Raw genomic sequence first — 24,299 nt, forward strand, 5'->3', positions numbered from 1 at the left:
CAATTGATTATCAGAAGATAGATATGCAATCAATAGCTATGGATTTATGTATTAACCATATGCTTCATAATCTAGTAATCAATAGCTTGATTCTATGGCTTTAAGCGTTTGTTATAGATTGTATGCCTATGAAATTTTTAGGTTTTGCATAAACAGTAAATATAATGTATGAAAACAGGACTTCATTCCATAAATCAGGATAATCATTATAGAAGGGACAGCGATCATAATGAAAGCGGAGGCAAGTGTTTACCTGAAAACCACAAATAACTAAGACGTTGGGGTATCGAGGATGGAATATGACGGACTGAAACCTCTTCCCATTTGATGGATACTCGTATATGGACTCTTTCATAAAAACTGACCAAACACGTACATCATCTTCACTGACAGAGGCAATCATATTCCCAGTGACATCCCAACATATAGACTTAATTTCTTTGACGTGTCCCTAATAAGGAATGAGATTCAGATTCATGGTGCAGTAACACTGGTATCAGGATACACAGCTTATATATGACATGTGAAGCTCACCTGAAATTTGTGGAAAACACTCAAATCCTGAGTGTTAAATATGGTTATAACATTTCGATTAGCAACTGCCAAAAACGTCCCAGATCCAGGCTGAAATCTCACTTGCCTTCCACCTTCCTGAAATTCATGTTTATACAAGTCATAGTACTCATGTGACCTGTGAGTAGTTATTCAGTTTTTAATACTAAAAGATGAGTGTAAGACTCACAATAAAGTTGTTAATCGTGACACACTGTTCGAGATCCCATACTTTAATTACATCATGGGTATCGGACGAGCAAAGAATTTCTCGTAATGGGTGAAAGTCCAATGAACTTACTATCCCATTATGCCCAGCAAGTTCAAGCAACTCTCTCTCAGGCTATACATATACGTATATATCATGAAACATTAAAACATAATGAATTAATCCATGAGTTACAAAGAAAAGACTATTGCAGAAGAGTGAGTAGAAGGAGCTAAGAAAAGAAAGAAACTCGCTCTTGTTCTTTTTGCATGCCATAGTTTTACTGTTCTATCAGCAGAAGAAGTTGCAAATATAGGTGATCCTGATCGAAATCTAACTTCTAAGATGGCATCTAAATGTGTCTCTGATGTTGTAACAGAATCATCACGAGAGTCGATATAGCAAATGAAAGGCTATATAAACCACAATATAAGGATAAGTACCTTGCACAAACGTGTAGAGGAAGCGACAGAAAACAAATCGAATTGGAATATTTATTGCATTATTTATTCACCTGCTTCCCAAGTCCACCACTTGCAACAATCTTTCCATCTGATGAAACATCGCAGGACAAAAGCTACTGACCGCTTTGAAAACCTTGTGTTTAAAATTAGAATAAATATTGAATCAATTAAATTTCTGTAATTGTCATTTCGATTTTAGAACTGAAGTTACAAGTTGCAATATAAAGTTCGCGAGATACTAAAATTTTTTGTGAAGTATATGAAATGACAAAATTGTGAAGATGTATAGAATAGAAATTTACTCTCAAGGTGTTGAATAGAATATCCATCCCGAATTATTTGAGGGGTATTTTCCATTACAGGACCAACGTTTGGGGCCTGAAAATTGAGTAATATATGACCGCGTTGCACTATATATGAAACTAAGAACCAGTTATTAACATTGAACATTTAGCCATCATATATAACCTGACTCTGACTGGAAGTTCCTGGCATCTGTAGCATAGAGTTACACTTGTCATAGAATATAGTCCAGATGTAGTACAAGAAACCACGTGGTTCTTGATCAAATTCTGAAAACACAGAAAAATAAAATAAGAAGAATAATCAGTCACAGATATGAATAAAAAAGAATATACGATAATAAGATAAAGAGAAGAAATATTATCAGACAAATGATGAATAGTAGAGCAAGTATAATGCAAGGGGCATCAATGAAGAAACCCTTTTTGGGAAAAATGATTAAAAAAAACCAAAAAACAGACACATGAATGGTAGTACTAGTTCAAAATATAAACAGACACATTAATGATTTTAGAACTGATATTGCTACGGAAATTGCGCATCATGAACTGATTCTTGGGTAAAGAAAAAGCAAAATCAGACATATATACATACCAGGAGTGTGTACATTAACTTGAGCTTCATTTTGGAAAATCTGAGCAGTTTCCAAGAATCCTTTCTTCTTGAGGTAATCATGCAGAAAGATTTGAAAACTACACAGAACACACACACTGATAAGAAACAAAATGAAAGAAAGCAGCGCAAGAAAATAGAAAGAACATGCAAGCAGCGTTTTTCTCACAGTTCTTCTTTGGGATTTTTCTGTTCCATGTTGAAGGAAATTGCACTTAGATGAAGAAGATTAATGGATGATGAAAAATGTTGAACTAAGGTGGAATTTATAGGGAGGGAGCATGCAGAGTCATGCAAAAGAAGAAAATCTATTCAATTTTATATTCTATTCTGTGATCGACCAGTGTCATGTGTTTATGATTAGTGAACCGGGCCCGACTGACAGGTAAAACAGCTGAACCATGAAACAGATATTTGTGCGGTCCAATCCTAGAACCGGGATAAAACCACCAAAACCGGGTCCAGCTGCCTCTGCACACAAATAACAGCCATGCACGCGGTTGGTAACGTCGCAGTGAGGTTGCTTCCTTTGCCTCCACAGAAAACAGACACGCAAATGAGAAATCCGCTGTTGATGGTGACATACTGCCGCTGGTGACTCGCGAATGGCGGGTAACCGCTTATTTTGCCTATTTGCTAAGTTACTTAAACAGTGAACTCAATGTGTTGTTTGGATTACATTTTAACGTATCATGAACTCAATGCGTTGTTTGGATTATATTTTAACATATCATGAACTCAATGCGTTGTTTGGGTTAGATTTCTTATTTGAGAAATTAGGGTTTAGGGTTTAGTTTAATGATCAATTTAATGAGAAAAAAAACTTGTATGACCAATCCGAAAAAAATGATCAAACATAAAGGATTGGGTGTAGTTTTACTCTTTCTTTAAAGGCTAAAATGCACTTTTGGCCCCCTAAGTTTCGCCCGGTAGCGATTTTGGCCCCCTATTAAAAAAAATGACTTTTCAGCCCCCCAACTTCACCCCCTTTTGCAACTCGGTGGCCCCCTTCAATTTTGACTCGGTCAAAACTCATGTGGCCAATAGATGGACGCCACGTGGCATATAATAAATTAAAATTAAAAAAAACCAATTAATTATTTACATAATTAAATAAATATAAAAAAAATAAACAAATAATTTTAAAAAACCAATAATTTTAAATTAAGGTTGTTCTTCATCACCTCCACCACCCACCATCTCCAGATGCGTCAATTCTTTAATGTTGTTTGCAGCCTTCATTTCCCATTCTTTCTCTAAGCTTCACCATCAACAAACACCACCCACTGCTTCTCTCATATTCATCCAAACTATTGAACACTTTCTTTGCATATTTCATAACAACTATATCTCATCTTACAATGAAATTTCAAAACAAATAGATAAAAAATTGGAAAAGGAGAATCAATTTTCCTCTGCTTCAATGGGTAACGCGCAAGTGCCTGCTCCCTCTTCCTCTGCTTCGAACCAACCAACAACAGCAACAGCAGCAACACCAGCGACGGCAGCAACAGCGGCAACATCAGCAGCAGCAGCTTGTGAAGTGTCGAATGATACGAAGGAGAGAGAGTTTAAAATTGCGCCGAGGAATTTGTCCCAGGAAGAATCTGAGGTTGTTTCGTCGTATGCTATGTTGGCTATGGTGGAGATTGTAGGAGAATCGTTTGTGTTGAGAATTGAGACTAAGATTACAACGAGGAACATGCAGATTGAAACGGGAGTAACAGCGGCAACATCAGCAGCAACATCGGCAAAATCTGAAACGGTATAAATCACATATAAATCCATATAAATCATCCCTCTTTATGATTTATATGGTTCATCTTCTATGGTGTGCGAATTCAGGTTTGAGTGATGGGTGGACTTACAACACTGATCTTACCGGTGGTTACGACCTCTTGCTCAGCCGTGGACGGTGGTTTGGTGATGAACAATCCGGCGGTTAGGTTTTACGGCGGCGGCGGAAACCTGGTATTGTGAAGGGGATGAAGGATGATGATTTTTTTTTTTGAAGGATGAAGGATGATGATAAATCCGGCGGTTTGGGTTTTTTTTTTTATTTTTTAGTTTTTTGTTTTTTTTTTTAATTTTTGGGTTTTTTTTAATTTTATTTTAATTATTTAATTTCATTTAAAAATATGTGGCATTTTTTTTATTTTTAATTCAGAAATTGGCCACGTGGCGTCCATTGATTGGCCACTTGAACTTTGACCAAGTCAAAATTGAAGGGGGCCACCGAGTTGCAAAAGGGGGTGAAGTTGGGGGGCTGGAAAGTCGTTTTTTTTAATAGGGGGCCAAAATCGCTACCGGGCCAAACTTAGGGGGCCAAAAGTGCATTTTAGCCTTCTTTAAAATATGTTTAGTAGTACTTTCCACCCTAACTTAAAAAAAAAAAAAAAAAAATTAACATTTGAGTCATTTATTTGAGAGATAGTTCGACCTGACTTGAGACTTAAGAATTGATCCCAAAGCAAGTCCAAAAGACCTAAGATGCAGGAATACCTTAGAGACACTTACTGGAAATAAAAAATCTTAATTACAGTGTGTAGAAAAAAAATGTGTTTATGTTATAACTTGATGGTTCAAGTGTACTATGAAAATATTGCCTTTGTCAATCAAAGCAAGGTTGTGCAAGTACACAATATAAGAAATCACACAAGACTTATAAAAAAATGAAGAAAAAAAAATCAAGTTTTACTACCACCTGAATGAGAGAACATCAAAAACAAATTTGTCCTATTGTACATTTATAACTATATTGAAAAATTATGAATCCTTTCTTGGCATAAAATTGAGGTCTAAATAAGAGTCTAATACCCAAAAAATAATATAATCATCATGAATAGAAAATATATATCACTTGCAGCAGCACAAGGCATTAAGAAGCTGTATCAAATAGAGGAGAGTAAAACATGTACAAAAAAACCAATTTCAAGATCATCTCTCGAGTGTGATGTTTCGAAAGACCAGCTGTACATATACACAGATTATCTAACAAATCCTCAAAACTGAAGCAGGGGAGGAATTTACACCATAGAACAACTGACATTTACTAGAACTTCATTTCGATATGTTCACCATAGACTCAGAATCATTGCTAGTTGTAGTTGATGCAATGGATTCATCTTCAGTACAAGCTGCAAGTCCAGTAAATGATAAACTAGAGGCCCTAATATGATGTATTTGCCCGTAACCAAGAGTCAACAATTCCATGCACTGCAATAAATTGTACACAGATTAGTTACTTTCCATTTATGCAATGACTTTTGTACTTGTTACATAACACTCAAAGATAATAACTTATGTTTCAAGCAAATTATTTTTTGGTTTCGTTCAGTTCAGTTTTCTTTCTTGAACGAAAGCATGAACAGCCCTATGCGGCATAAACTGCTGGAGGAAAATATACTTCGTTACTCATACTAAAGATGTAATCAAACCTTTCCATCTTTATTTTTATTATTCTAACGGTTATTTAAACGGAGATATAGAAGAGACACCATGATCATAATGGAAGCAGAGGGAAGAGTTTACCTGAAAACCACCAACAACTAAGACGTTACGGTGTCGAGGATGGAATATGACAGACTGAAACCTCTTCCCGTTTGATGGATAGTTGTAAAAGCATTGTCCATCCATAGAAAGCGACCAGACATGTACACAATCTTCACTGACAGAGGCGATTGTTTGCCCAGTGACATCCCAACATAAGGAACAAATATGTTTGACGTGACCCTGATAGAGAATGAGATTCAGACTCATGTTGTAGTAGTACTATATCATGATACACAACTCAAATTTTAATCAATTATATAAGATTATTCACCTTCCCGCTGTTCCCACCACTTGCTACAATCTTTCCATCTGATGAAAAATCGCAGGACGAAAGTGTCTGCCCGCTTTGAAAACCTTGTGTAAGAAATAAAAATAAAGATTGAATCAACTAAATTTCCTTAATTATCATCTCAAATTCACTAGATACTAACAAGAATTTTGTGAAGTATATGAAATGACAGAATTGGGATGCCAAAGATGTATAGAATAGAAATTTACTTGCAATGTGCTGAATAGGATATCCATTCCGAATTCTTTGAGGGGTAGAGTTCATTACAGCTGCAACATTTGGGGCCTGAAAATTTAGTAATGTATGAATGGATTGCAGTATGAAACCAAGAACCATGAATTAACATTAATTGAACAATTTATTTGAGGAATCTTATAAAACCTGACTCTGACTGTAGGATCCGAGAGTCTGTTGCCTTATGTTTCAAAAGTCGAACAAGTATCCACGTGGGTGTTGATCGAATTCTGAGAACGCAGTAAAAAATAAATAAAAATAATCAGTCACTGAAATGAATCAAAAAGAAAAGATAAAGAAAACATAATAAGATAAACGAATATGTATCCATAGTTATCACCCCTTTACAGAATAGTAGCTTTAGTTCTTAATTTGCCTTCAGCAACCGCAGTTGCAATATCAAGATTTGCAGAAAATGCAAAAGCAGACATATATACATACATACCAGGGGGAATTAATCCAGTAATGTGAGCTTCGTTTGCAAAAAGCTCGGCACATCTTAACAATCCTCTCTTCTTGAAGTAATCATGAATAAAGATATCAAAACTACACAGAACAATGGATAAGAAGCATTTTAAGAAAGAAAATAAAAGAAAGCTGCTCAAGAAAATAAAGAAAGAACATGCATGCATCATTGTACTCTACTCACAGTTCTTGAGTTTTTTTGGGGTCCATGATAAAGGAAATTGTACTTAATTAGATGAAGAAGAAGATTAATGGAGGTTGAAAGTGAAGAAATTGGTTATATTTTTGAAAGAGGATGAATTAGAAAAATGGAAGACAGTGAACTAAGCTAGAATTTATAGTGGCGGTAACTGCTTTTGTTTTTCCCTCTTTCTGATTTAATTTTCTGTTAGTTGGTTTATTTATTAAATTTTGCTTAATGGGGTCAGATCCATTTTTTCTTCATTATTGTTGGGCTTTAGCCCTAACATTAGTCTTATGCAATTATTAATGTATTTTCTTGTTTATTATTTTATATATCATCTTATAAATTTTAAAAATGATTTTGTTATTTAGACCCACAAAACGCGACATTGTATCCAAGTGTAAAATGTTGTATTTTTATGTTGTTAATTAGATGAAGAAAAAGATAAATTAAACTTACTATTAATCTTATCATGCTAGCTATACTCTTTCACGCGTAATTTTTCTTCCGTTTGTTCCCTCGATTCTCTTCTTCAATCTCCATCTTTGTGACCAGTCTTGTGGCTCTCTTTTCCAACCTGTCCTGCCTCTCTCATCTCTGCAACCACTTCCTACCTTCAGATTTGTTCATTCGTTTTGTTGCTTCTGCCTTCGGATTTGGCATCAATGTTTCAACCTCATGACATTCTTTTTAACCTAATGGAACATCATATCACTGCCTTTTCTAAACCACATATATATCTCTTGATTGATTTGTATTATATTATTTTATCACATCTTTCAATGGTTTTCTTAGGAAATATGGTTGATACATGTTCTGATATTTTTTTCCATGATCATATACAAGTGCATGGTTTGCTGCAATGGGCATTATCATTGTGGAGTCAGGAGTGTTGGAAGGGTTTGATGTCTAAAGTCTTACCTTAATAAGTGGTGATGGTGAGATTCTTTTCAAAATGGCATTTTGATAAACTAATTTTATTCATACATATTTGCATGTAGCCATGTGCATAACTTCTGACAATTTCAAAACAATCATTTGATTGTTTAAATAGCACACATACATGAGCAAAATGTGGAAATTTGAAATTAACCCTACAATTTGAAAAGGTCTAATTTTTATACAGACCCCTTGCTTTGCTTCAGTTCTCTCTTTTTTCCCTTTTTTTTTATCTTGGCTTGTTTTTACACACTTCAAACATCATATGGCATCATGTTGCCACATAACAGCAATTTATGCGAGTTTTCTACAGTTGGAAATCCTGCAGTCGCACAATAATCTGCACCATGGTGTATACTATCTGGCAAATACATTCGATTCACAAGAATCATCATTTTTTTGTCAAAAATAAAAAGTTATTGTAAGCAAAAAAGTAGGCTTTCTCTTGCCCTTTACATGTGTAACACACCCATATACATTGAAATCTTACCTATTTTTGTTTTTACACACACTCATATAAATGGGAGTTTTATTCTGAAAAATATAATAAAATCGTTATAAAATAGAAAAAGAAGATTTTATAAAATTTGAAATAACACAAGGCATCCATAAACCTCATCAAACAGAGGAGTAAAACATGTACAAACATCGACAGAAGAATGAAAAAAAATCGGGCCTAGTGCTGTATGTTGACCATGTACTCTAAATTGGCCGTATATCAGCGGATCATGAAAAAAAACAAGACAAGATTACAGGTATTCGGCAAGACATGTCTTACGTATACACAATAATCATTCGACAAATCCTAAAAACTGAAGCAAGGGAGGAATTTAAACCAAAGAACAGAGACATTAACTAGTACTTCATTTCCATATGTTCAGATCGAAGTCATTGTCAATTGTTGCAATCAATTCATTTTGCGTACAAGCTGCTAGTCCAGTAATTGATGAATCCAAGACACTTTTACTAAGTACTTGCGCAACGTCAGGAATCAACAATTCCATGCACTGCAATAAATTGCACCCAGATTATTACCTTCTATTTGTGCAAAAATATTTATACTGGAAGTAGAGGGAAGAGTTTACCTGTAAACCACCGATAACTAAGACATTGTGGTATCGAGGATGGAATGTGATGGACATAAACCTATTTCCTTTTGATAGATATCCACTTATGCATTCCCCATCCCTCAAAAGTGACCAGGCGCATACATAATCTTCACTAGCTGCGGCTATCATTTGCCCAGTGAAATCCCAACATATAGAATTGATGTCTTTGGCGTGCCCCTAATAGAGAATGAGATTCAGACTCATGTTATAGTAGTGCTATATCGTGATGCAAAACTCACATTTTAATCAGTTATATATGATATGTCATATGTGAACCTCACCTGAAGATGGTACTTAACAACCAAAGATGGAAATTCAAGTATGGTAACAACATTTTGATTAGCAACTGCCAAAAGCTTCCCAGATCCAGGCTGAAATCTCACTTGGCATCCACCTTCCTGAAATTCATTTTTATATAAATCATTGTACTCGTGTGACATGTGAGTAGTTATTCTGTCTTGAATACAAAAGGATGAGTGTAATGTAAGACTCACCTCCCTACAGTTGTTGATCTTAGCACGCTGATTGAGATTCCATACTTGAATTCCATCGTGGGTATCGCACGAGCAAAGAATTCTTTCTGTTGGGTGGAAGTCCAATGATCTTACTATCCCATCAAGTCCAAAACCGAACAACGCTCTTTCAGGCTGTATACATATGTATCATGAAACATCAAAATAGAATGAATCAATCATCAAATTATAAAAGTAATGGGATACAAAAAGAAAGAGACTCACTGTTTTCGCATCCCAGAATTTTATTGTTTTATCAGCAGAAGATGTTGCAAATATAGTTGATCCTGGTTGAAATCTCACGTCAAAGATAGTAGACGAATGTGACTCTGACGTAGTAACAGAATCAAGACTTTCCACGTTGCAAATGAAAGGCTATATAAACGACAATATAACCATAAATACAATGTGCAGAGATGTAGAGGAAGTGACAGTATACAAATTGAATTGGAAAACTTATCGCATTGGTAATTCACCTTTGCCCCATGCTTCTTCACAGTCTCCCCACCACTTGCTACAATCTTTCCATCCGATGAAAAATCGCAGGACAAAAGCTTCCGACATGGACGGCGGCTTGGAAAACCTTGTGTTAGAAATTAAAATGACCATTTAATCTCTAAAATTTCACAAGATAGTAACAATGATTTTATGGTAAAACTAGCACACATAATGCCACAAAGATAAACTACATGCAACCAAGAGCAATAGAACAAGTATATGAATAGAAACTTACGTGAGCGATGTCGAATAGAATATTCATCCCGAATTATTTGATAGGTATTATTGTCCATTATAGCACCAATGTTTGGGGCCTGAAAATTGAGTAATATATGAATAGGTTGCACTATGAAACCAAGAACCATGAACTAATTAACATTGAACATTCATATATAACCTGACTCTGGCTGGAGGATCCTTGCATCTGTTGCCTAGAGATATACATGCAAGTCATAGAATATGCATAAGAGGCGGTTTAAGAAAGAAAGTAAAAGAAAACAGCGCAAGAAAATGAAAGAATCTCACTGCATTGCACTCACATATCTTCAGGGGAAGGTTTTGGATTCATGATTGAAGTATAAAGGATGATGATGATGATGATGATGATGATGATGATGATGATGATGATGATGATGATGATGATGATGATGATGGGTTGAGAGAAGTTCTTGCAATTAAGAGATTAATATTCAATCAGAAGAAAGCAAATGACAGTGAGTGAGTGAGTGAACTAAGCTGGAAATGTGAACTTTGCAAATAAGTAACCAACTTCCTAACTACCTTTTAACAGATTCAACTAACTGTTTCATTTTGAATTATACCTTACATGTAGTTAATAGTGAGCAAGCATGCGAATGAATAACTCTTACATGTAAATTTTGCTTTTCTCATTGAGTAATGTTGTGTTTGTTATGATTCGTGAACCGGACCAACCAGTTCAAACGGTTGAACCAGAACCGGATCATTATCCGATCCAATCTTTGAACCGACATAAAAATGAGTGGGAACAAAAAAAAAATATTTTGAAAGATAAGCAAACTTTATAAAATAGAAAAGGAAAATCTTAATCACAAGAAGGAGCATAACCGATTTGCTAACTTTGTATCTGTCTCTCTTTTATATTGATTTATCTATAATTTCTCTTTTATACTTTTCGCTCATAAAATACACTAAAGTGAGGGGAGGACCCACTTGAAAGGGTGTGTAGGCCATGGCCTACACTTGATTTTGAAAACTAAATAAATTTTTAGTACTTGATAAAACAAAAAAGAAATGAAATTGATCTATATTATAGATTGTGCCTCCACTATGTATTGATATTTTTTTGAATGTGGGAGGTTTGATATAATAGTCTTTAAATGAATTAAAATTAGGAAAAAAAATTGAATTAATTTGTCTTTTATTAGTCATTTCAATCTTTAACCATGTCTTTAATTAGTTAATTTGGTCTTCAAGTGATAAGTTATTAAAGTGAAAAAATCGAGAATTTGTATTGCAACCACTCAAGATTTGTTATGCATGTTATGTTATATCAATCATTCACTTTTCTATCAACAATTGATATTACACAATTTACTTTTGAGGAGGTTTGTCCTGAAAAATAGACATTTGTGCTGTAAAAACATGTACCCACATCTTGCAGCAGTACAACTGTACAAGGCATCTTGAAGCCACTTCAAATTGAGGAGAGTAAAATATGTACAAATAGTGAAAAGAAAAGAAAAAGGGCAACCCGGGTAAAGCTCCTGCATACGCAGGGTCCGGGAAGGGGTCCGGCCATTTTGGTGTTTTGTACGCAGCCTTACCCTGTTTTTTACACAAGAGGTTGTTTCCAGGACTTGAAATCGTGACCTTCCAGTCACATGACAACAACTTTATCAGTTGCGCCAAGGTTACCCCTCAAAAGAAAAAGAAAAAGAAAAAAGAAAGAACAAATTAAGCCTAGTGTTCTATGTGGACCATTTACTCTAATTTGGTCATATATCAGCAGAGCATGAAAAAACAAGACAAGAGTTGTTCCCTCTTTCTATTTGTCTGTACAGGATCCTTACGTTCCAATCCCATCTCTCACATTTGATAGTAGTATGTATAGAGACTAAATTAGTTACAATGAAGCAGGGGAGGATTTACACCAAAGAATAGAGACATCAACTAGAACTTCATTTCCATATGTTCATCACAGGCGCGTAGTCGTTGCTAGTTGATGCAAATAATTCATTTCGTGTACAAGCTGCTAGTCCAGTAACTGATATACAAGAAGAAGGAATGCTACGAATTTGCCTGTTGCACTCGAGAATCAAAAATTCCATGCACTGCAATAAACTAGACACGGATTATTTACTTTCTATTTATGCATTAACTTTTGTACTTGTAACATAATAATCAAAGGCAACAACTTTATGTTGAAATACATAAACATAGAAATTTTTATATTTTCACATTAACCAGTAGGAGGAATCGTATGAGCATATGCTATCAGATAAGTAATCAATAGCTTTGGACCTATAGTTTAGCAGCGTAACATAGATTTGTATGGCCTGAAGCGTATTGTTATAGATTGTGCACATGTAAAATTTCCGGTAATCGCATAAAGAATAAAAGATAATAATTATTCTAATAGAGCCCATATTTTGAAACAAAAGTTCAATCCGAAAAATCAGCTTAGCTGCATAAACACGGCTGGAGGAAAATATACTACGTGTAACCTCTGTAACCGTTACATAAAAGAAACAACATGATCATAATGGAAGCACAGGGAAGAGTTTACCTGAAAACCACCAACAACTAAGACGTTACGGTATCGAGGATGGAATATGGCGGACATAGACATCTTCCCTTTTGATGGATACTCATATAAGCACTGTACGTCCATAGGAAGCGTCCAGACACGTACACAATATTCACTGACAGAGGCGATCATTTACCCAGTGACATCCTAACATAAAGAACAAATATATTTGATGTGTCCCTAATAGGGAATGAGATTCAGACTCATGCTGTGGTAATACTATTTCATGATACACAACTTACATTTTAATCAAATTTATAAATGAGATGTGAAGCTCACCTGAAGACGTTTAACAACAGTAAAAGTCTTAAAATCAAGTAAGGTGATAACATTTTGATTAGCAACTGCCAAAAGCATCCCAGATACAGGCTGAAATCTCACTTGGCCTACACCTGCCTGAAATTCATTTTTATACAAGTCTTCGTATTCATGTGACCAGTGAGTAATTATTCTGTTTTGAATACTAAAAGAGGAGTGTGAGACTCACCTTACAGTTTTTAATCTTAATACACTGATTGAGATCCCATACTTGAATTCCATCATGGGAATCGGATGAGCATAGAATTTGTTCTGTTGAGTGGAAGTCCAATGATCTTACTATCCCACTATGTTTAAAAATGAAGAACATTCTTGCAGGCTATATATATATATATATATATATATATATATGCATCATGAAACAGCAAGACATAATGCATTAATCCTCAAGTTACAAAGGAAGGACTAATGCAGAAGAGTGAGTAGAAGGGGATGTGAAAAGAAAGAGACTCACTTTTTTAGACAAGCAAAAGGTGCAAAATCAGATGTATATACATACGTACATACCAGGAGGAGTTTGTCCATTGATTCCAGCTTCATTTCGCGAACTTTGAGCAGTGTTTGACAATCCACTCTTGTCGAGGTAATCATACAGAAAGATTTGAAAACTACACAATAAATTATATGGCCAAGAAGCATTATAAGAAAGAAAATAAAAGAAAGCATCACAAGAAAAGTGAAAGAACATGCCGCATTGTACTCACAGTTCTTTATTCGGAACACTCTGGTCCATGATAAAGGAAATTGTACCAAGATGAAGAAGATTAATAGATGATGAAAGGATTAGAGGTAAAGAATTCAGTTGTATAGTGTGACAGTGAGTGAACTAAGCGGGAATTAATACTGAGCGTACTCCAGTGTCATGCAAAAGTATTTTCAATGCGTTTATATCCATTTTTTGTTCGCTTTTATGGGCTTTAGTCTTGTACACTTAATGTAATTTCATTTTTATTGTTTTGTATGTGGATTTAATATTATTTTTTTAGGGAAAGATTTAATTTTTATATTATCTTAGAAATTTTGAAAAGTATATTTGATCAATCCTAATCAACAGTTTAAATCTTAAACCAGTGTCTGTTCAATGTTCAATCAAGTTTTTATTACATTGACCATTACACTCTTCAAGAGTCATTTGGCAACATGCTGCCACATGACAACTAACTGATCTGGATTCTTTGCAGTTTGAAATTGAAGGAATCCTGCAATCACACAATCTCAATACGCAATATTGCTTCGATGGAAACTGGCAAGTCCAGATTATACATGTAAGACATGAGTTGCCAAAAAACTTACCGTAAGCAATAAGATAGCATCTACCCACCCCATTACATGCATAACAGGCATAGGGATCTAGAACATGTAATGAATGTACTTAGAAATCTTGCCTAATTAATTTTGTTGTTACACATACACACATGTGTGTGTGAAAAAGCATGCATGAGCCTCCACAGATCTTAGAGATAATAAGATCATTATAAACTAGAAAAAGAGAATATATACCACTTGCAGCATAAGCCACATCAGATAGAGAGAGTAAAATATATACAATTACAAAAATTGAAAGAGAAAAAAAAAAAATCAAGCTTAGTGTTCTATGCTTTTCGACCGTGTACTCTAATTTGGTCATGTATCAGGAAATCATGAAGAAACAAGATAATAGTTATTCACTCTTTTTGTTTGCTTCTAGAGGATCCTTAGCTTCCAAGCCCATCTCTCGCATTTGATGTTCGACGGAGACTAGACCAGTTTCTGAAAGAAACCTATAAAAAAAACATAAAATAAATATTGAGTGCTGCATAGGAAGATCACAAGAACAGATTCTAACCAACTTATGATCTCATAATTAGATGTTACAAGAAACCCAATGTATTTCATGTATTTGCTTTGATATATGATACAACAAGCATTTCCTTTTCTTTTGGTTTTCTCTTTGCAATTTTCAGCAGAAGGAAACCCAAAACATCTATGAATTATTTCATTAAAAAAATAAAAGGCCTGCACAATCATGATATACCAACTAATCGTACCACACTTTTGTTTTCCTTCTTATTCTAATACAACAGGGGGAAATCACCGCCCCGTGAATAATGATATTATCAATCCATAACAAAGCAATTGACATAGCAATGCACAGAGCAATAAACACATAAAACTTCACTAATACTTCAAACATAAAGCTCACACCCATTTAGTTTGGCACCTTATTCTCGGTACCCAAAACTTGTTAGAGCGCCTTCGCCTTTTAGGCTTGACGCTCAAGGGCTGTGTTCAGTACCTTATGATCGCTAAGGACGGAACACAATCAGAGAAATTGGAGCACCAATCAAGAACATGAAGAAAGTCCCAGAAACAGGAGAGGTGGATACAGCCAAATAGGACTTCGAGCAGCCAAGGAGCTGGGTATTTCGACCCAAAAAACAAGCTGTCTAACAGGGAAGGAAGGAATACCCGATGGAGGCCACACCCCATAATTAGGTTTGGGCCTAACAGGGGCGAAAGGGGGGCCCAAAACCTCCAAAATCCTAGGAGTGGGACACTATAAAAGGATCATGGGATTAGGAACAAAGGTGAGGTAGACTCTACACATATTCCCCAAAATACTAGGTTATTATTCTCCAATCTGGGGTTGTATCCTAGATTTGTATTCTAGAAAAGAACATAATCTAACGACATTAATCTGAGCTAGAACATTTAGGAACTTATACAGGCAAAATGTTTGCACAGCATCAACATGAAAAAAGAGAATGTTACAATACATGCTAAATTCCAACAAAATGAAAAGGAAAAAAAAAACATACAGATTGCAGATGGAATGGGACAGAGAGGTTCTATATGTTGCTTTATTTTGTTCTAGCCATGTATTATGTTCCTAGATGTGCTATTTTACGTGAGACCAAATGGTGGACAGAATAGTAGTTAAAGATAGTGAGACCTAGGAAAAGTTGAACCATTTAAGATTACATGATTTGTCATTAAAGATGGTTCATGATAGACACTATGACTAAGTTATTGGCCACCTACATAATGAGAAAAATACTTCCCTAGTTATTGTTGTTGTTCTGTTCTGTTTTGTTCAATTTTCAAACACAGCAAATATAGAATAAAACTCACATCCACCTCAACACCAATCTAATATGTCTATAAAACACTACGTTAGACTAGTTTCTTGAGGATCCAGATTTCTTCCGGTCAAGGAAAACATGTAGTCACACAGTCAAGAGATGAGATCTCAACTGTTATAAGAAAGATCAGATGGCACATAACTAGTTTCAACAGACCAGCTTTATAATAATTAATACAGTTCAAAAATTGAATAAAAAAATACAATTCAAAATGAGTCATCTGATCTTCATCCAAAGACGAGTGACTGCATAGAATCCCATTCCTTACATTTTGGCTAATTAGATTGGTTTCTTTTGGATCCGGATATCCTCCAGTCATAAGCTGTTTTCAGCTTATTTTCGTAAGCTATTCAAGATAGCTTATGAAAAAAACTTCTAACTTATATGAATACAATTTAACTTTATTTTATCTTTTGTTATAGAAATAGCTTATACATAAGCATATATCATGATAAGCGTCTATAATATAAGCTGCAAATTAAGCTGGTTAACCTTGCATATGAAGCATGAAGCATGAAACATGATCGAAATCCCAATTTCAATTTAACAGTGATTACATATACAAAAGAGATAAATTTGTGAAAGGGTAAGAATGAAATTACCAGCTAAGGAGTAAGAAGAGTGTAACACAAATCAGAACAAGGAACACAACGTGAAACACCAACCATGAATCACTGGAAGAGAATGCTAAACCCAACATAACAGCAAGACAAAGACCCAACATTAAAAACGCCGACTTTAATGTATTCCATGTTGGCCCCTGAAACAATAAACGAAAAAAATTAGTATATTGTGAAATTTCATTAAAATAAGAACAAAAAAAAAAAATGAAATTGTGAGAGAGTAGAGACGTTGACACCAGGGGCTAGAGCTCCTAGGAAAACTGCTGTTGCTGAAGATACTTCACTGGTGCTTGATTGTGATTCTGAATTGTGATTTTGGTCCATTTTGCAATGCAAATTGAAGTAAGTTAGGGTTTTGTTTTGCAGTGCAAAAGGATAGACAATTAAGCACATAAACTTTTGGATTCAGCGAATTGTGAAGCTCATAGTGTAAAAACAAATACTTAACTTTTTGTTTTTTTTTGGGGAAAAATACTTTTTTTTAACAAATACTTAACTTTTTGTTTTTTTTTTTTTGGGAGAAAAATACTTTTTTTTAACAAATACTTTTTTTGAGGAAAACAAATACTTAACTTTTTGTTTTTTTTGAGAAAAATACTTTTTTTTTAACAAATACTTTTTTTGAGGAAAACAAATACTTAACTTTTTGTTTTTTTTTTTGAGGAAAAATACTTTTTTTTTTTACTAAACAGATACAATTTTAAAATTACCCCTCATACAAAAAATTAAAAGTTAGTCTCGGAACGGCTCACCGGTAGATAATAGTATTTTTTTTTAAACAAACACTAGTAGATAATATGTAAGATCAGATCTTCACATTAAAATGTACGACCTTCACCCTACTAAGTTACTTACATAATAAAAAAAATAATTAGAAATTTCTTCTTCATCCTCGTCAACTCTCACATAAAGATGACAATATCACGATGTCTTTAAATTTAGACCCCAACCCACATGAAGTAGATTTTATGTTGTTGTTTTTTTAAGAAGAAGCAGATTTTATATTGTTACAACAAATCATGTGAGTCGTCCAATCAAAATTGTGCGGCCGGTATCATTTTATTAAAAATACAAAGTTTTTAATCTTATCTATTTGATCTCAAATGAACGGTCAAGATCTAAAATTGTGTGCATTTATTATGTTACCAAATCCAAGTCCCCAACCCACACGGTAGAGGGCAAAAAATCATCAGATTAAATGGTCTCCATTCATGTTAGCCCACAAATCTAAAAACCTTCCAAAACTCTTTTAATTAAAGTTGGTACCTAGACCCCAAATCTTGATTTAAAAAATAATATTTAAAATTAAAAATATGAAAATAATGGAGTGGTGGTGGTTAACACCAGTCAGCGTCGACGTATAGTAATCACCGATACATAGTGGATCTCCGGCGATCGACAACGGAGCACGACAGTTGTCTGATCCTTTAAACATTAGGTAAATAATAGACAAACATAAAATAGAAGGAAAAAAAAACATTTTATAAAAAATTATATATAATAAACAAACGTAAAATAGAAGAAGAAAAAAGAAACATTAGGTAAATATTGAAAGTCAAATATCGTCTTCGGTCGTTTATACCAAGTTAATTTTTAAGTTTCTTTTTTTTTTAGATTGGTTCTTTAAGTTATAGAATATTTATATTGTTACCATTTTTTCAGTCAATTTTGTTAAAAAGTGTTTATGGACAATTTAGCATTGAGGTGGTAAGTTCAAAAGTGTTTTTGACATCAAACATGATTACTCACTCACATTTTCTTCTTTTGTTTTTGAAGATAAATATTTCATCAACAATATTATAAATCAAGTAATCGATCAATTTTGTTTCAAATCAAGACTGAATAATACAATTATGAACCCTAGTTTTGAGAGCGATAAATTTAGACATACCAACTTAACACTAAACGTTCATTTAAACACTTTTTAACTGAGTTTGATGAAAATAGAATATTGGTGCAGATATATTCTGACTTAAAGGAGTAATTTGTAACAAAAATAACTTAAATGACTAACTTATTATAAAAAGGGTTAATTATGTTTCTAGTCCCTATAAAATAGCGACCTTGTAAGTTTAGTCCTTACTTAATTTTAATAGCATTTTTAGTCCCTATAAAAAAAATTTACTTATAATTTTAGTCCCTGCTAAAACAAAGTTTGATTAATTATCCTTAAACTCTTAAATTTTTGAACGATTTTTTTGAGACAAGATTAGAACACTATGAAAGGTTCGTTTACTAAAATTTAGAATTTTCAGACATGAAATGAATTAAATATGAATTTTTTAAAACGACAAAAGTTAAAGATAAAAAGTAATAAAATCTGGATGTAGAAATCAAATTTTGCGGTAATTTTTTGCGGAGGAACTTTTAGTAATGTTCTAAACATGTCTGCAAAAAAATTGTTCAAAAATTTAAGAGTTTAAGCATAAATTAAACAAATTTGAATTGAGTAGGGACTAATACTCAGGGCAAAAAAACAAAATTAGGGACTAAAAATGCTATTAAAATTTAGTAAGGACTAAACTTACAAGGTCGCTATTTTATAGGGAATAGAAACATAATTAACCCTTATAAAAATCTAACTTAAAGGACTGCACGTGGTATTTGGTCAATGATGAATTAACATGAAATTAGAATATTGTGTTTTAAGAGAGAAAATAAATGATAACCATAATTTAAATAAATAATGATATAATAACAATAAATCAATAATAGTTCCCCTCAAAAAATAATACTCCATAGCTATTCTTGGACATCAATTGAACATGATGAATGGATATAAGAGACTTTTGATCGAATAAACTTCCTTTGGTAGAACATGATGAATGGATATGAAGGACTTTTGGAGTCCCCATACAAATTTAGTATCTTACATTGTAAATTTAGCTATGTATTGGTGGTATTACCTTTTCCATCAGTTAGAGAAACATGCATCATGCATTTGAACTAGTGACCTAGAAAAGGACCAGGACCTATCTATATTTAGCAACAACCACACGTGCTTACATTCACCAAACTTAGAAGAGAAAACGTAGGAGAAATAAATGGGGAAATGCATCAATATTCACCCAAAATCACGTTAAATCACAAATAACACAACAACCTAATTTCTAACTTGCATACTATTTTATCCTCCTATTTCCCACTTCTATCAAGAAGGGTAGAGGCAAAGGCAATTCTCTATTCTCTCTACATTTCAAACAAACAAAAAATTCTCATTACCTTTCCCATATTATCTAAAATGTTAAACTTCAAGTCATGGATTATGTTCCTCTTTCTAGCCATGGTCATTGCCATGGTATCTGCTGAAGCTTCTAAGGTTCATGACTTTACCTTTGCATCCGTGCGCGTGGGCGATTTAATCGGAGACGACAATGAAATGTTGATGGATTCTGAATCAAATCGTCGAACATTAGCCGGCAGGAAAAGAAGATACATTAGCTATGGTGCTCTTAAGGCTAATAATATCCCATGTGGTCAAAAGGGACGATCATACTACGATTGCAACGCTAGAGGTCAGGCTAACCCTTATCGCCGTGGTTGCACTGCCATCACACATTGTGCCAGAACCCTCTGATTAAATCATGCAAACAAAATCAGGAACAAAAATATTTCATGGTACATTATATAATATATAATAATAAATTTCATAATGATATTGTGGCTGATCTTGAAGAACAGCTTATTTCTTGCCACAGTTTCCTAGGCATCCATTGAACAACTTGCAGTTTTCATATTGTAATTTTCTTTTATCTGTTGAAAATAATTTGTACTAATTTCGTGGGATATTAATGTATTAAGGGAACAAAGTGGTTTGTTCTTGTTTATGTATGTAATATTGTAATAATTGAATATAATTATTTCCCTTCTTTTTGTTATATATCTTATATTGAAGATGAAACTGAGAATCTCCCAAGTTTTTTTATTTTATTTTTTTGTTACAACCCAAGTTTTATTTATGTGTTCTTCTATTATTTTTCTGTTTATTTGTTAAATGTACGTTCGGATACTAGTTATAGATTCGTGCAATACACTGGACAATATTTGATAGCTATTAATTTAAATGGTAATGCTGCTTATCACGAAATATATATGTTCATGAAGGCTCAAGATTCATGACCACATTGTAATGTTAATTGTAGAGGATTTCCTTATTTTAATCCAACTGCCATGTTTTCTGCCAAAGAAAATCCAACGATGGTAACTATTTTGTGATATGTTCGTAAAATTGTAGTTCGTTGCAAATAGCATTGCTCTAATTTGAAACATAAAATTTATTAGAATTCTGGAGGATGGTCTCAACGAGAAGCAACTATGTGAGAGCTTGAAAGATCTGGTTTCGAATTTTTTAACTTTTTTCGTGACTCTATTTGAACTTATATTTTAAGATTCAAATATGTTTTTGAGTTACAATTTAACTTTATATAAAGACTCGTGAATAAACACATTCAAATTGAGACTTCTTCATATAAAATGTATCTCATAATTCCACAAACAGAAGCGCGCATAAAAACTCCAACATCATAACTTTAAAGGTTTGGTCTAGTGATAAAAGGTAGGTCTTGGATCAAGAGGTTTTGGAGTAGAGTCATGCTAGTGCATTTAAAGGTAGGTGAATGCAAATCTCTTTGTGGATGTTTGTTGAACTCTAAGATCTTCTCTATCTTAGACGGATACATCACTCTCTCATCCTAAATGTTTTCCATAAATAAAAAATAAAAAATAAATCCATCATCATGGATAAAGCAATCTTCATATGTATGAGTAAAATAGATTTGTTGGTAAGAAAGTTGTTTCTTGTAGAATGCTCAATGAACGCAAAATCAACATAAACATGATTCTTTCTTCTTCTACATCTCTCCGCTCTTATAGCACCAACGTCTTTAGACTCAAACTGCAACAGGGTAGGAAAAAAAATTGTGACAATGAACATTTAAACAATTCAGTACAAAAAAATTACTCATTTAGTGACAAATTTAAATATCGGAAATGTCCGTTCGTTCACTAAATCTAATACCCACAATATCAATTGGTAGCAATATTTCTTACATTGGTCTCTAACTCATTTAGTAGCGGATTACAAAATTTGTTTGCTAAATCGGCTGCTATAGGGAGTGAAATTAATCGGTAGCTAAATAACACATATTTAGTGGTGATTTCTTACCAATTATCTAAAATTTGAAATGATTTGTAATCAGATCACTATATTTAAAAGTTTAAGGACCCGATTAAAAACAATTTAGTTAATATTTTTTTAGGGGAGTTCAATGACATAATTAAGAATTATCGATTAATTTAGTGAATCAATTATAAAAATAAAAAAAAAAATTAGTAAGTTAACCATGACGAATCACTGTAATTCCGACATATCCATCATGATCTCAAATTAGTTCATGGCTATTCTACAACAAAAACTTAGTTAATGGCTCTAGGTGGAAATTCACCCAACAAGAATGTTTATTCATATATATTACTCCCTCCGTCCCGGAATAACTGACTCATTTTCTAAAAAAAAGTGTCCCAAAATAACTGACTCATTTCAATTTTCAATACAACTTTCATCATTCCCAATACAATATAACACTAAATAATACTACTTTTATCATTCTCAATACAATATATTCCACTTATGTGAAAAACAAAATTGTGTCAATTAAATTGGGACGGAGGTAGTAATCTTTTACTTTTAACTTTTCGATTCTATTAAAAGAATACCTTAAATTTTTGTTGCATTATCCAGCTTGAATTAATATATAAATAAATTTGTGTTTGAAAGTGGGGAACAATACTGTACTACTAGCAGTATATGAGTTGCATGATTCCATCATGTACTTGCTTAAGGTGGCTTTTAACACACGTTCATCTCGATCAAAATCATTGTTTGTTCTCTGGTAACCCAAGTTGCAACAAGAGGAAACCACAAACTTCGCCCAAAATGCCAAATTTGATTTGATGGGAAATTGAAATAGGACATAAAACTATGCAAGTGGGGGTGGTAAAAATATATTCACGTGAGTGAGATCCGTGTCGTACTTTATGTGATTGCCATATTCAAATGCAATGTCATGACTTGCGGCTACTTCCAAAGCACAAAATAATCGATCATAGGTTATGTTTCGCATTTTGAAAAATGAGGAGAGTGGAGTGTAATTTATACATTACTTATATATAAAAAAAAAAAACAAAAATCAAGGTGGATCAAAAGTTAAATATTGGCTTTAAAAATCATGGTGGGAGAGTCTTAAAGAGCTTTGCTATTTCTAGCGAAGCAATTTGTCCCGAAATTATTTAGAATAGGCTATCACCGTTAGATTGGAAACTGCCACAATACATGGGTGAGTGGGCATACAAAGTGGATTGGGCTCCACTTAATTTAACACGGTCGGGATATTGTCGTGAATTTTTTTCTCGGGAGAAATAGCTTTTTCCGAATCTTAAATTCGGATGGTTAACTATAAGCAATAAAATATGAATTTGGCTAAAGAATATGGTTATGTTGGGAAATGTGTGGGAGCATAATGCATTTACTTATGAGAAGATATATTAATCAATAGGATGGTTTCGATGAAATTGAAAAGTCCTTCTCTAATAATAAAGTTAGACCCTCAATAAAAAACGTATTTTATTTTTAAAAGAACAAAAAAAAGTTTATAATGTCTATTTTATTATATTTGTTAGTTATTTTATATGACAAGTATGGATCAAAATTTACAAAAAGTGATCTAAGAAAATAAGAAGAAAAAGAAGTTATATTGCGTTTTTATTTAAAAATATATAGTCCAATAGGTTGAGAGTTGGATCGAATTGGAGGGAGAAGAGAGAGTATCGATGACATATGGACCTCAAATCCATGATAAATTAATCTCGAATTAAGGCTCAATCATACGAAAAAAATTAAAAAAAAATAATTAAAAGAGTCCTCAAGAGTTGAACCTAGGTCAAAGAGTCCTCAAGAGTTGAACCTAGGTCAATTGGAATACCAACGCCAAACACTACCACTATGCTATATTTGTTGATCTAATAATATTATTATATATATATATATATGGTTATGTTACAAGACACCCTTTGGTGGTGTCTTTTATCAAGCAACACCTTAAGGTGTGATTTTCACTTTTTAGTTATAACTTTGCTAAAAGACACCTTCATAAAAGTAAGTTGGTGTCTTTTCGCAAAAGCTCATAGAGTAACTTGATAAAAGACACCTTCACAAAAGGTGTCTTCTATCATAACCCATATATATATATATAAAAATAAAAATATTTTGGTCCCCAAAATTTTGGAGGCCTAGCTCTATAGAGCTGTTTGCACCCCTAAAAGACGGCCCTGTTAGAGCATCTCCAATGGGGGGTCCTTACTTAACAAGGACCACTCCCCGTTAAGGACCCTCCATTGGAGGAAGAAAAAATGAGTCCCCGTTAAGGAACGGACAACTATATAAGGACCCTCTCTCTCCTGGGTAACTAACGGGTCCCACGTTTAAAAAAGTAATAAAATGTGTACTACTTGGTCCCACTTGCATAAAGG

The 24,299-nt window shown here is 33.6% G+C and overlaps 4 protein-coding genes and 1 pseudogene across 6 annotated transcripts; 1 reads left to right on the plus strand and 4 right to left on the minus strand.

Moving 5' to 3' along the window:
• Window positions 1–5,029: 5,029 nt before the first annotated feature.
• LOC146932348 (transcriptional corepressor LEUNIG_HOMOLOG-like) lies at window positions 5,030–10,352 on the minus strand. Of its 2 annotated transcripts, none has more exons than XM_085704005.1 (7): window positions 10,157–10,352; window positions 9,900–10,006; window positions 9,649–9,798; window positions 9,406–9,558; window positions 9,193–9,309; window positions 5,671–5,871; window positions 5,030–5,355 (listed from the first exon to the last, which is right to left on the minus strand). In XM_085704005.1, exons 1-7 carry the CDS (start codon window positions 10,284–10,286, stop codon window positions 5,200–5,202), a joined length of 1,014 nt encoding a protein of 337 aa, XP_085560131.1. In that variant the 5' UTR covers window positions 10,287–10,352; the 3' UTR covers window positions 5,030–5,199. The 2 variants fall into 2 exon arrangements, with proteins under 2 accessions (XP_085560131.1, XP_085560130.1); XM_085704004.1 differs by lacking the exons at window positions 5,030–5,355; window positions 5,671–5,871 and adding exons at window positions 8,448–8,809; window positions 8,888–9,088.
• Window positions 5,945–7,001, minus strand: LOC146932349 (uncharacterized; annotated as a pseudogene). Its single transcript, XR_015005881.1, has 5 exons — window positions 6,864–7,001; window positions 6,660–6,760; window positions 6,362–6,444; window positions 6,190–6,265; window positions 5,945–6,045 (listed from the first exon to the last, which is right to left on the minus strand). The product of XR_015005881.1 is annotated as an uncharacterized LOC146932349 (transcript).
• Window positions 10,353–11,515: 1,163 nt separating the features above from the next.
• Window positions 11,516–14,365, minus strand: LOC146932350 (transcriptional corepressor LEUNIG-like). Its single transcript, XM_085704008.1, has 5 exons — window positions 13,535–14,365; window positions 13,197–13,279; window positions 12,989–13,105; window positions 12,689–12,856; window positions 11,516–12,233 (listed from the first exon to the last, which is right to left on the minus strand). Exons 1-4 carry the CDS (start codon window positions 13,713–13,715, stop codon window positions 12,842–12,844), a joined length of 396 nt encoding a protein of 131 aa, XP_085560134.1. The 5' UTR covers window positions 13,716–14,365; the 3' UTR covers window positions 11,516–12,233; window positions 12,689–12,841.
• Window positions 14,366–14,499: 134 nt separating this feature from the next.
• On the minus strand, window positions 14,500–17,189 carry LOC146932351 (uncharacterized). The gene is made up of 3 exons (XM_085704007.1): window positions 17,001–17,189; window positions 16,752–16,909; window positions 14,500–14,787 (listed from the first exon to the last, which is right to left on the minus strand). The coding sequence occupies exons 1-3, from the start codon at window positions 17,163–17,165 to the stop codon at window positions 14,688–14,690; spliced, it is 423 nt and encodes a 140-aa protein (XP_085560133.1). The 5' UTR covers window positions 17,166–17,189; the 3' UTR covers window positions 14,500–14,687.
• Window positions 17,190–19,900: 2,711 nt separating this feature from the next.
• RALFL4 (ralf-like 4) lies at window positions 19,901–20,646 on the plus strand. The gene has a single exon (XM_085703977.1). The coding sequence runs from the start codon at window positions 20,014–20,016 to the stop codon at window positions 20,347–20,349; it is 336 nt and encodes a 111-aa protein (XP_085560103.1). The 5' UTR covers window positions 19,901–20,013; the 3' UTR covers window positions 20,350–20,646.
• Window positions 20,647–24,299: the final 3,653 nt, after the last annotated feature.

This window comes from Medicago sativa, chromosome 4, assembly GCF_051527215.1.
Source record: "Medicago sativa cultivar Bolivia chromosome 4, Bolivia_mono, whole genome shotgun sequence".
Taxonomy (NCBI): domain Eukaryota; kingdom Viridiplantae; phylum Streptophyta; class Magnoliopsida; order Fabales; family Fabaceae; genus Medicago; species Medicago sativa.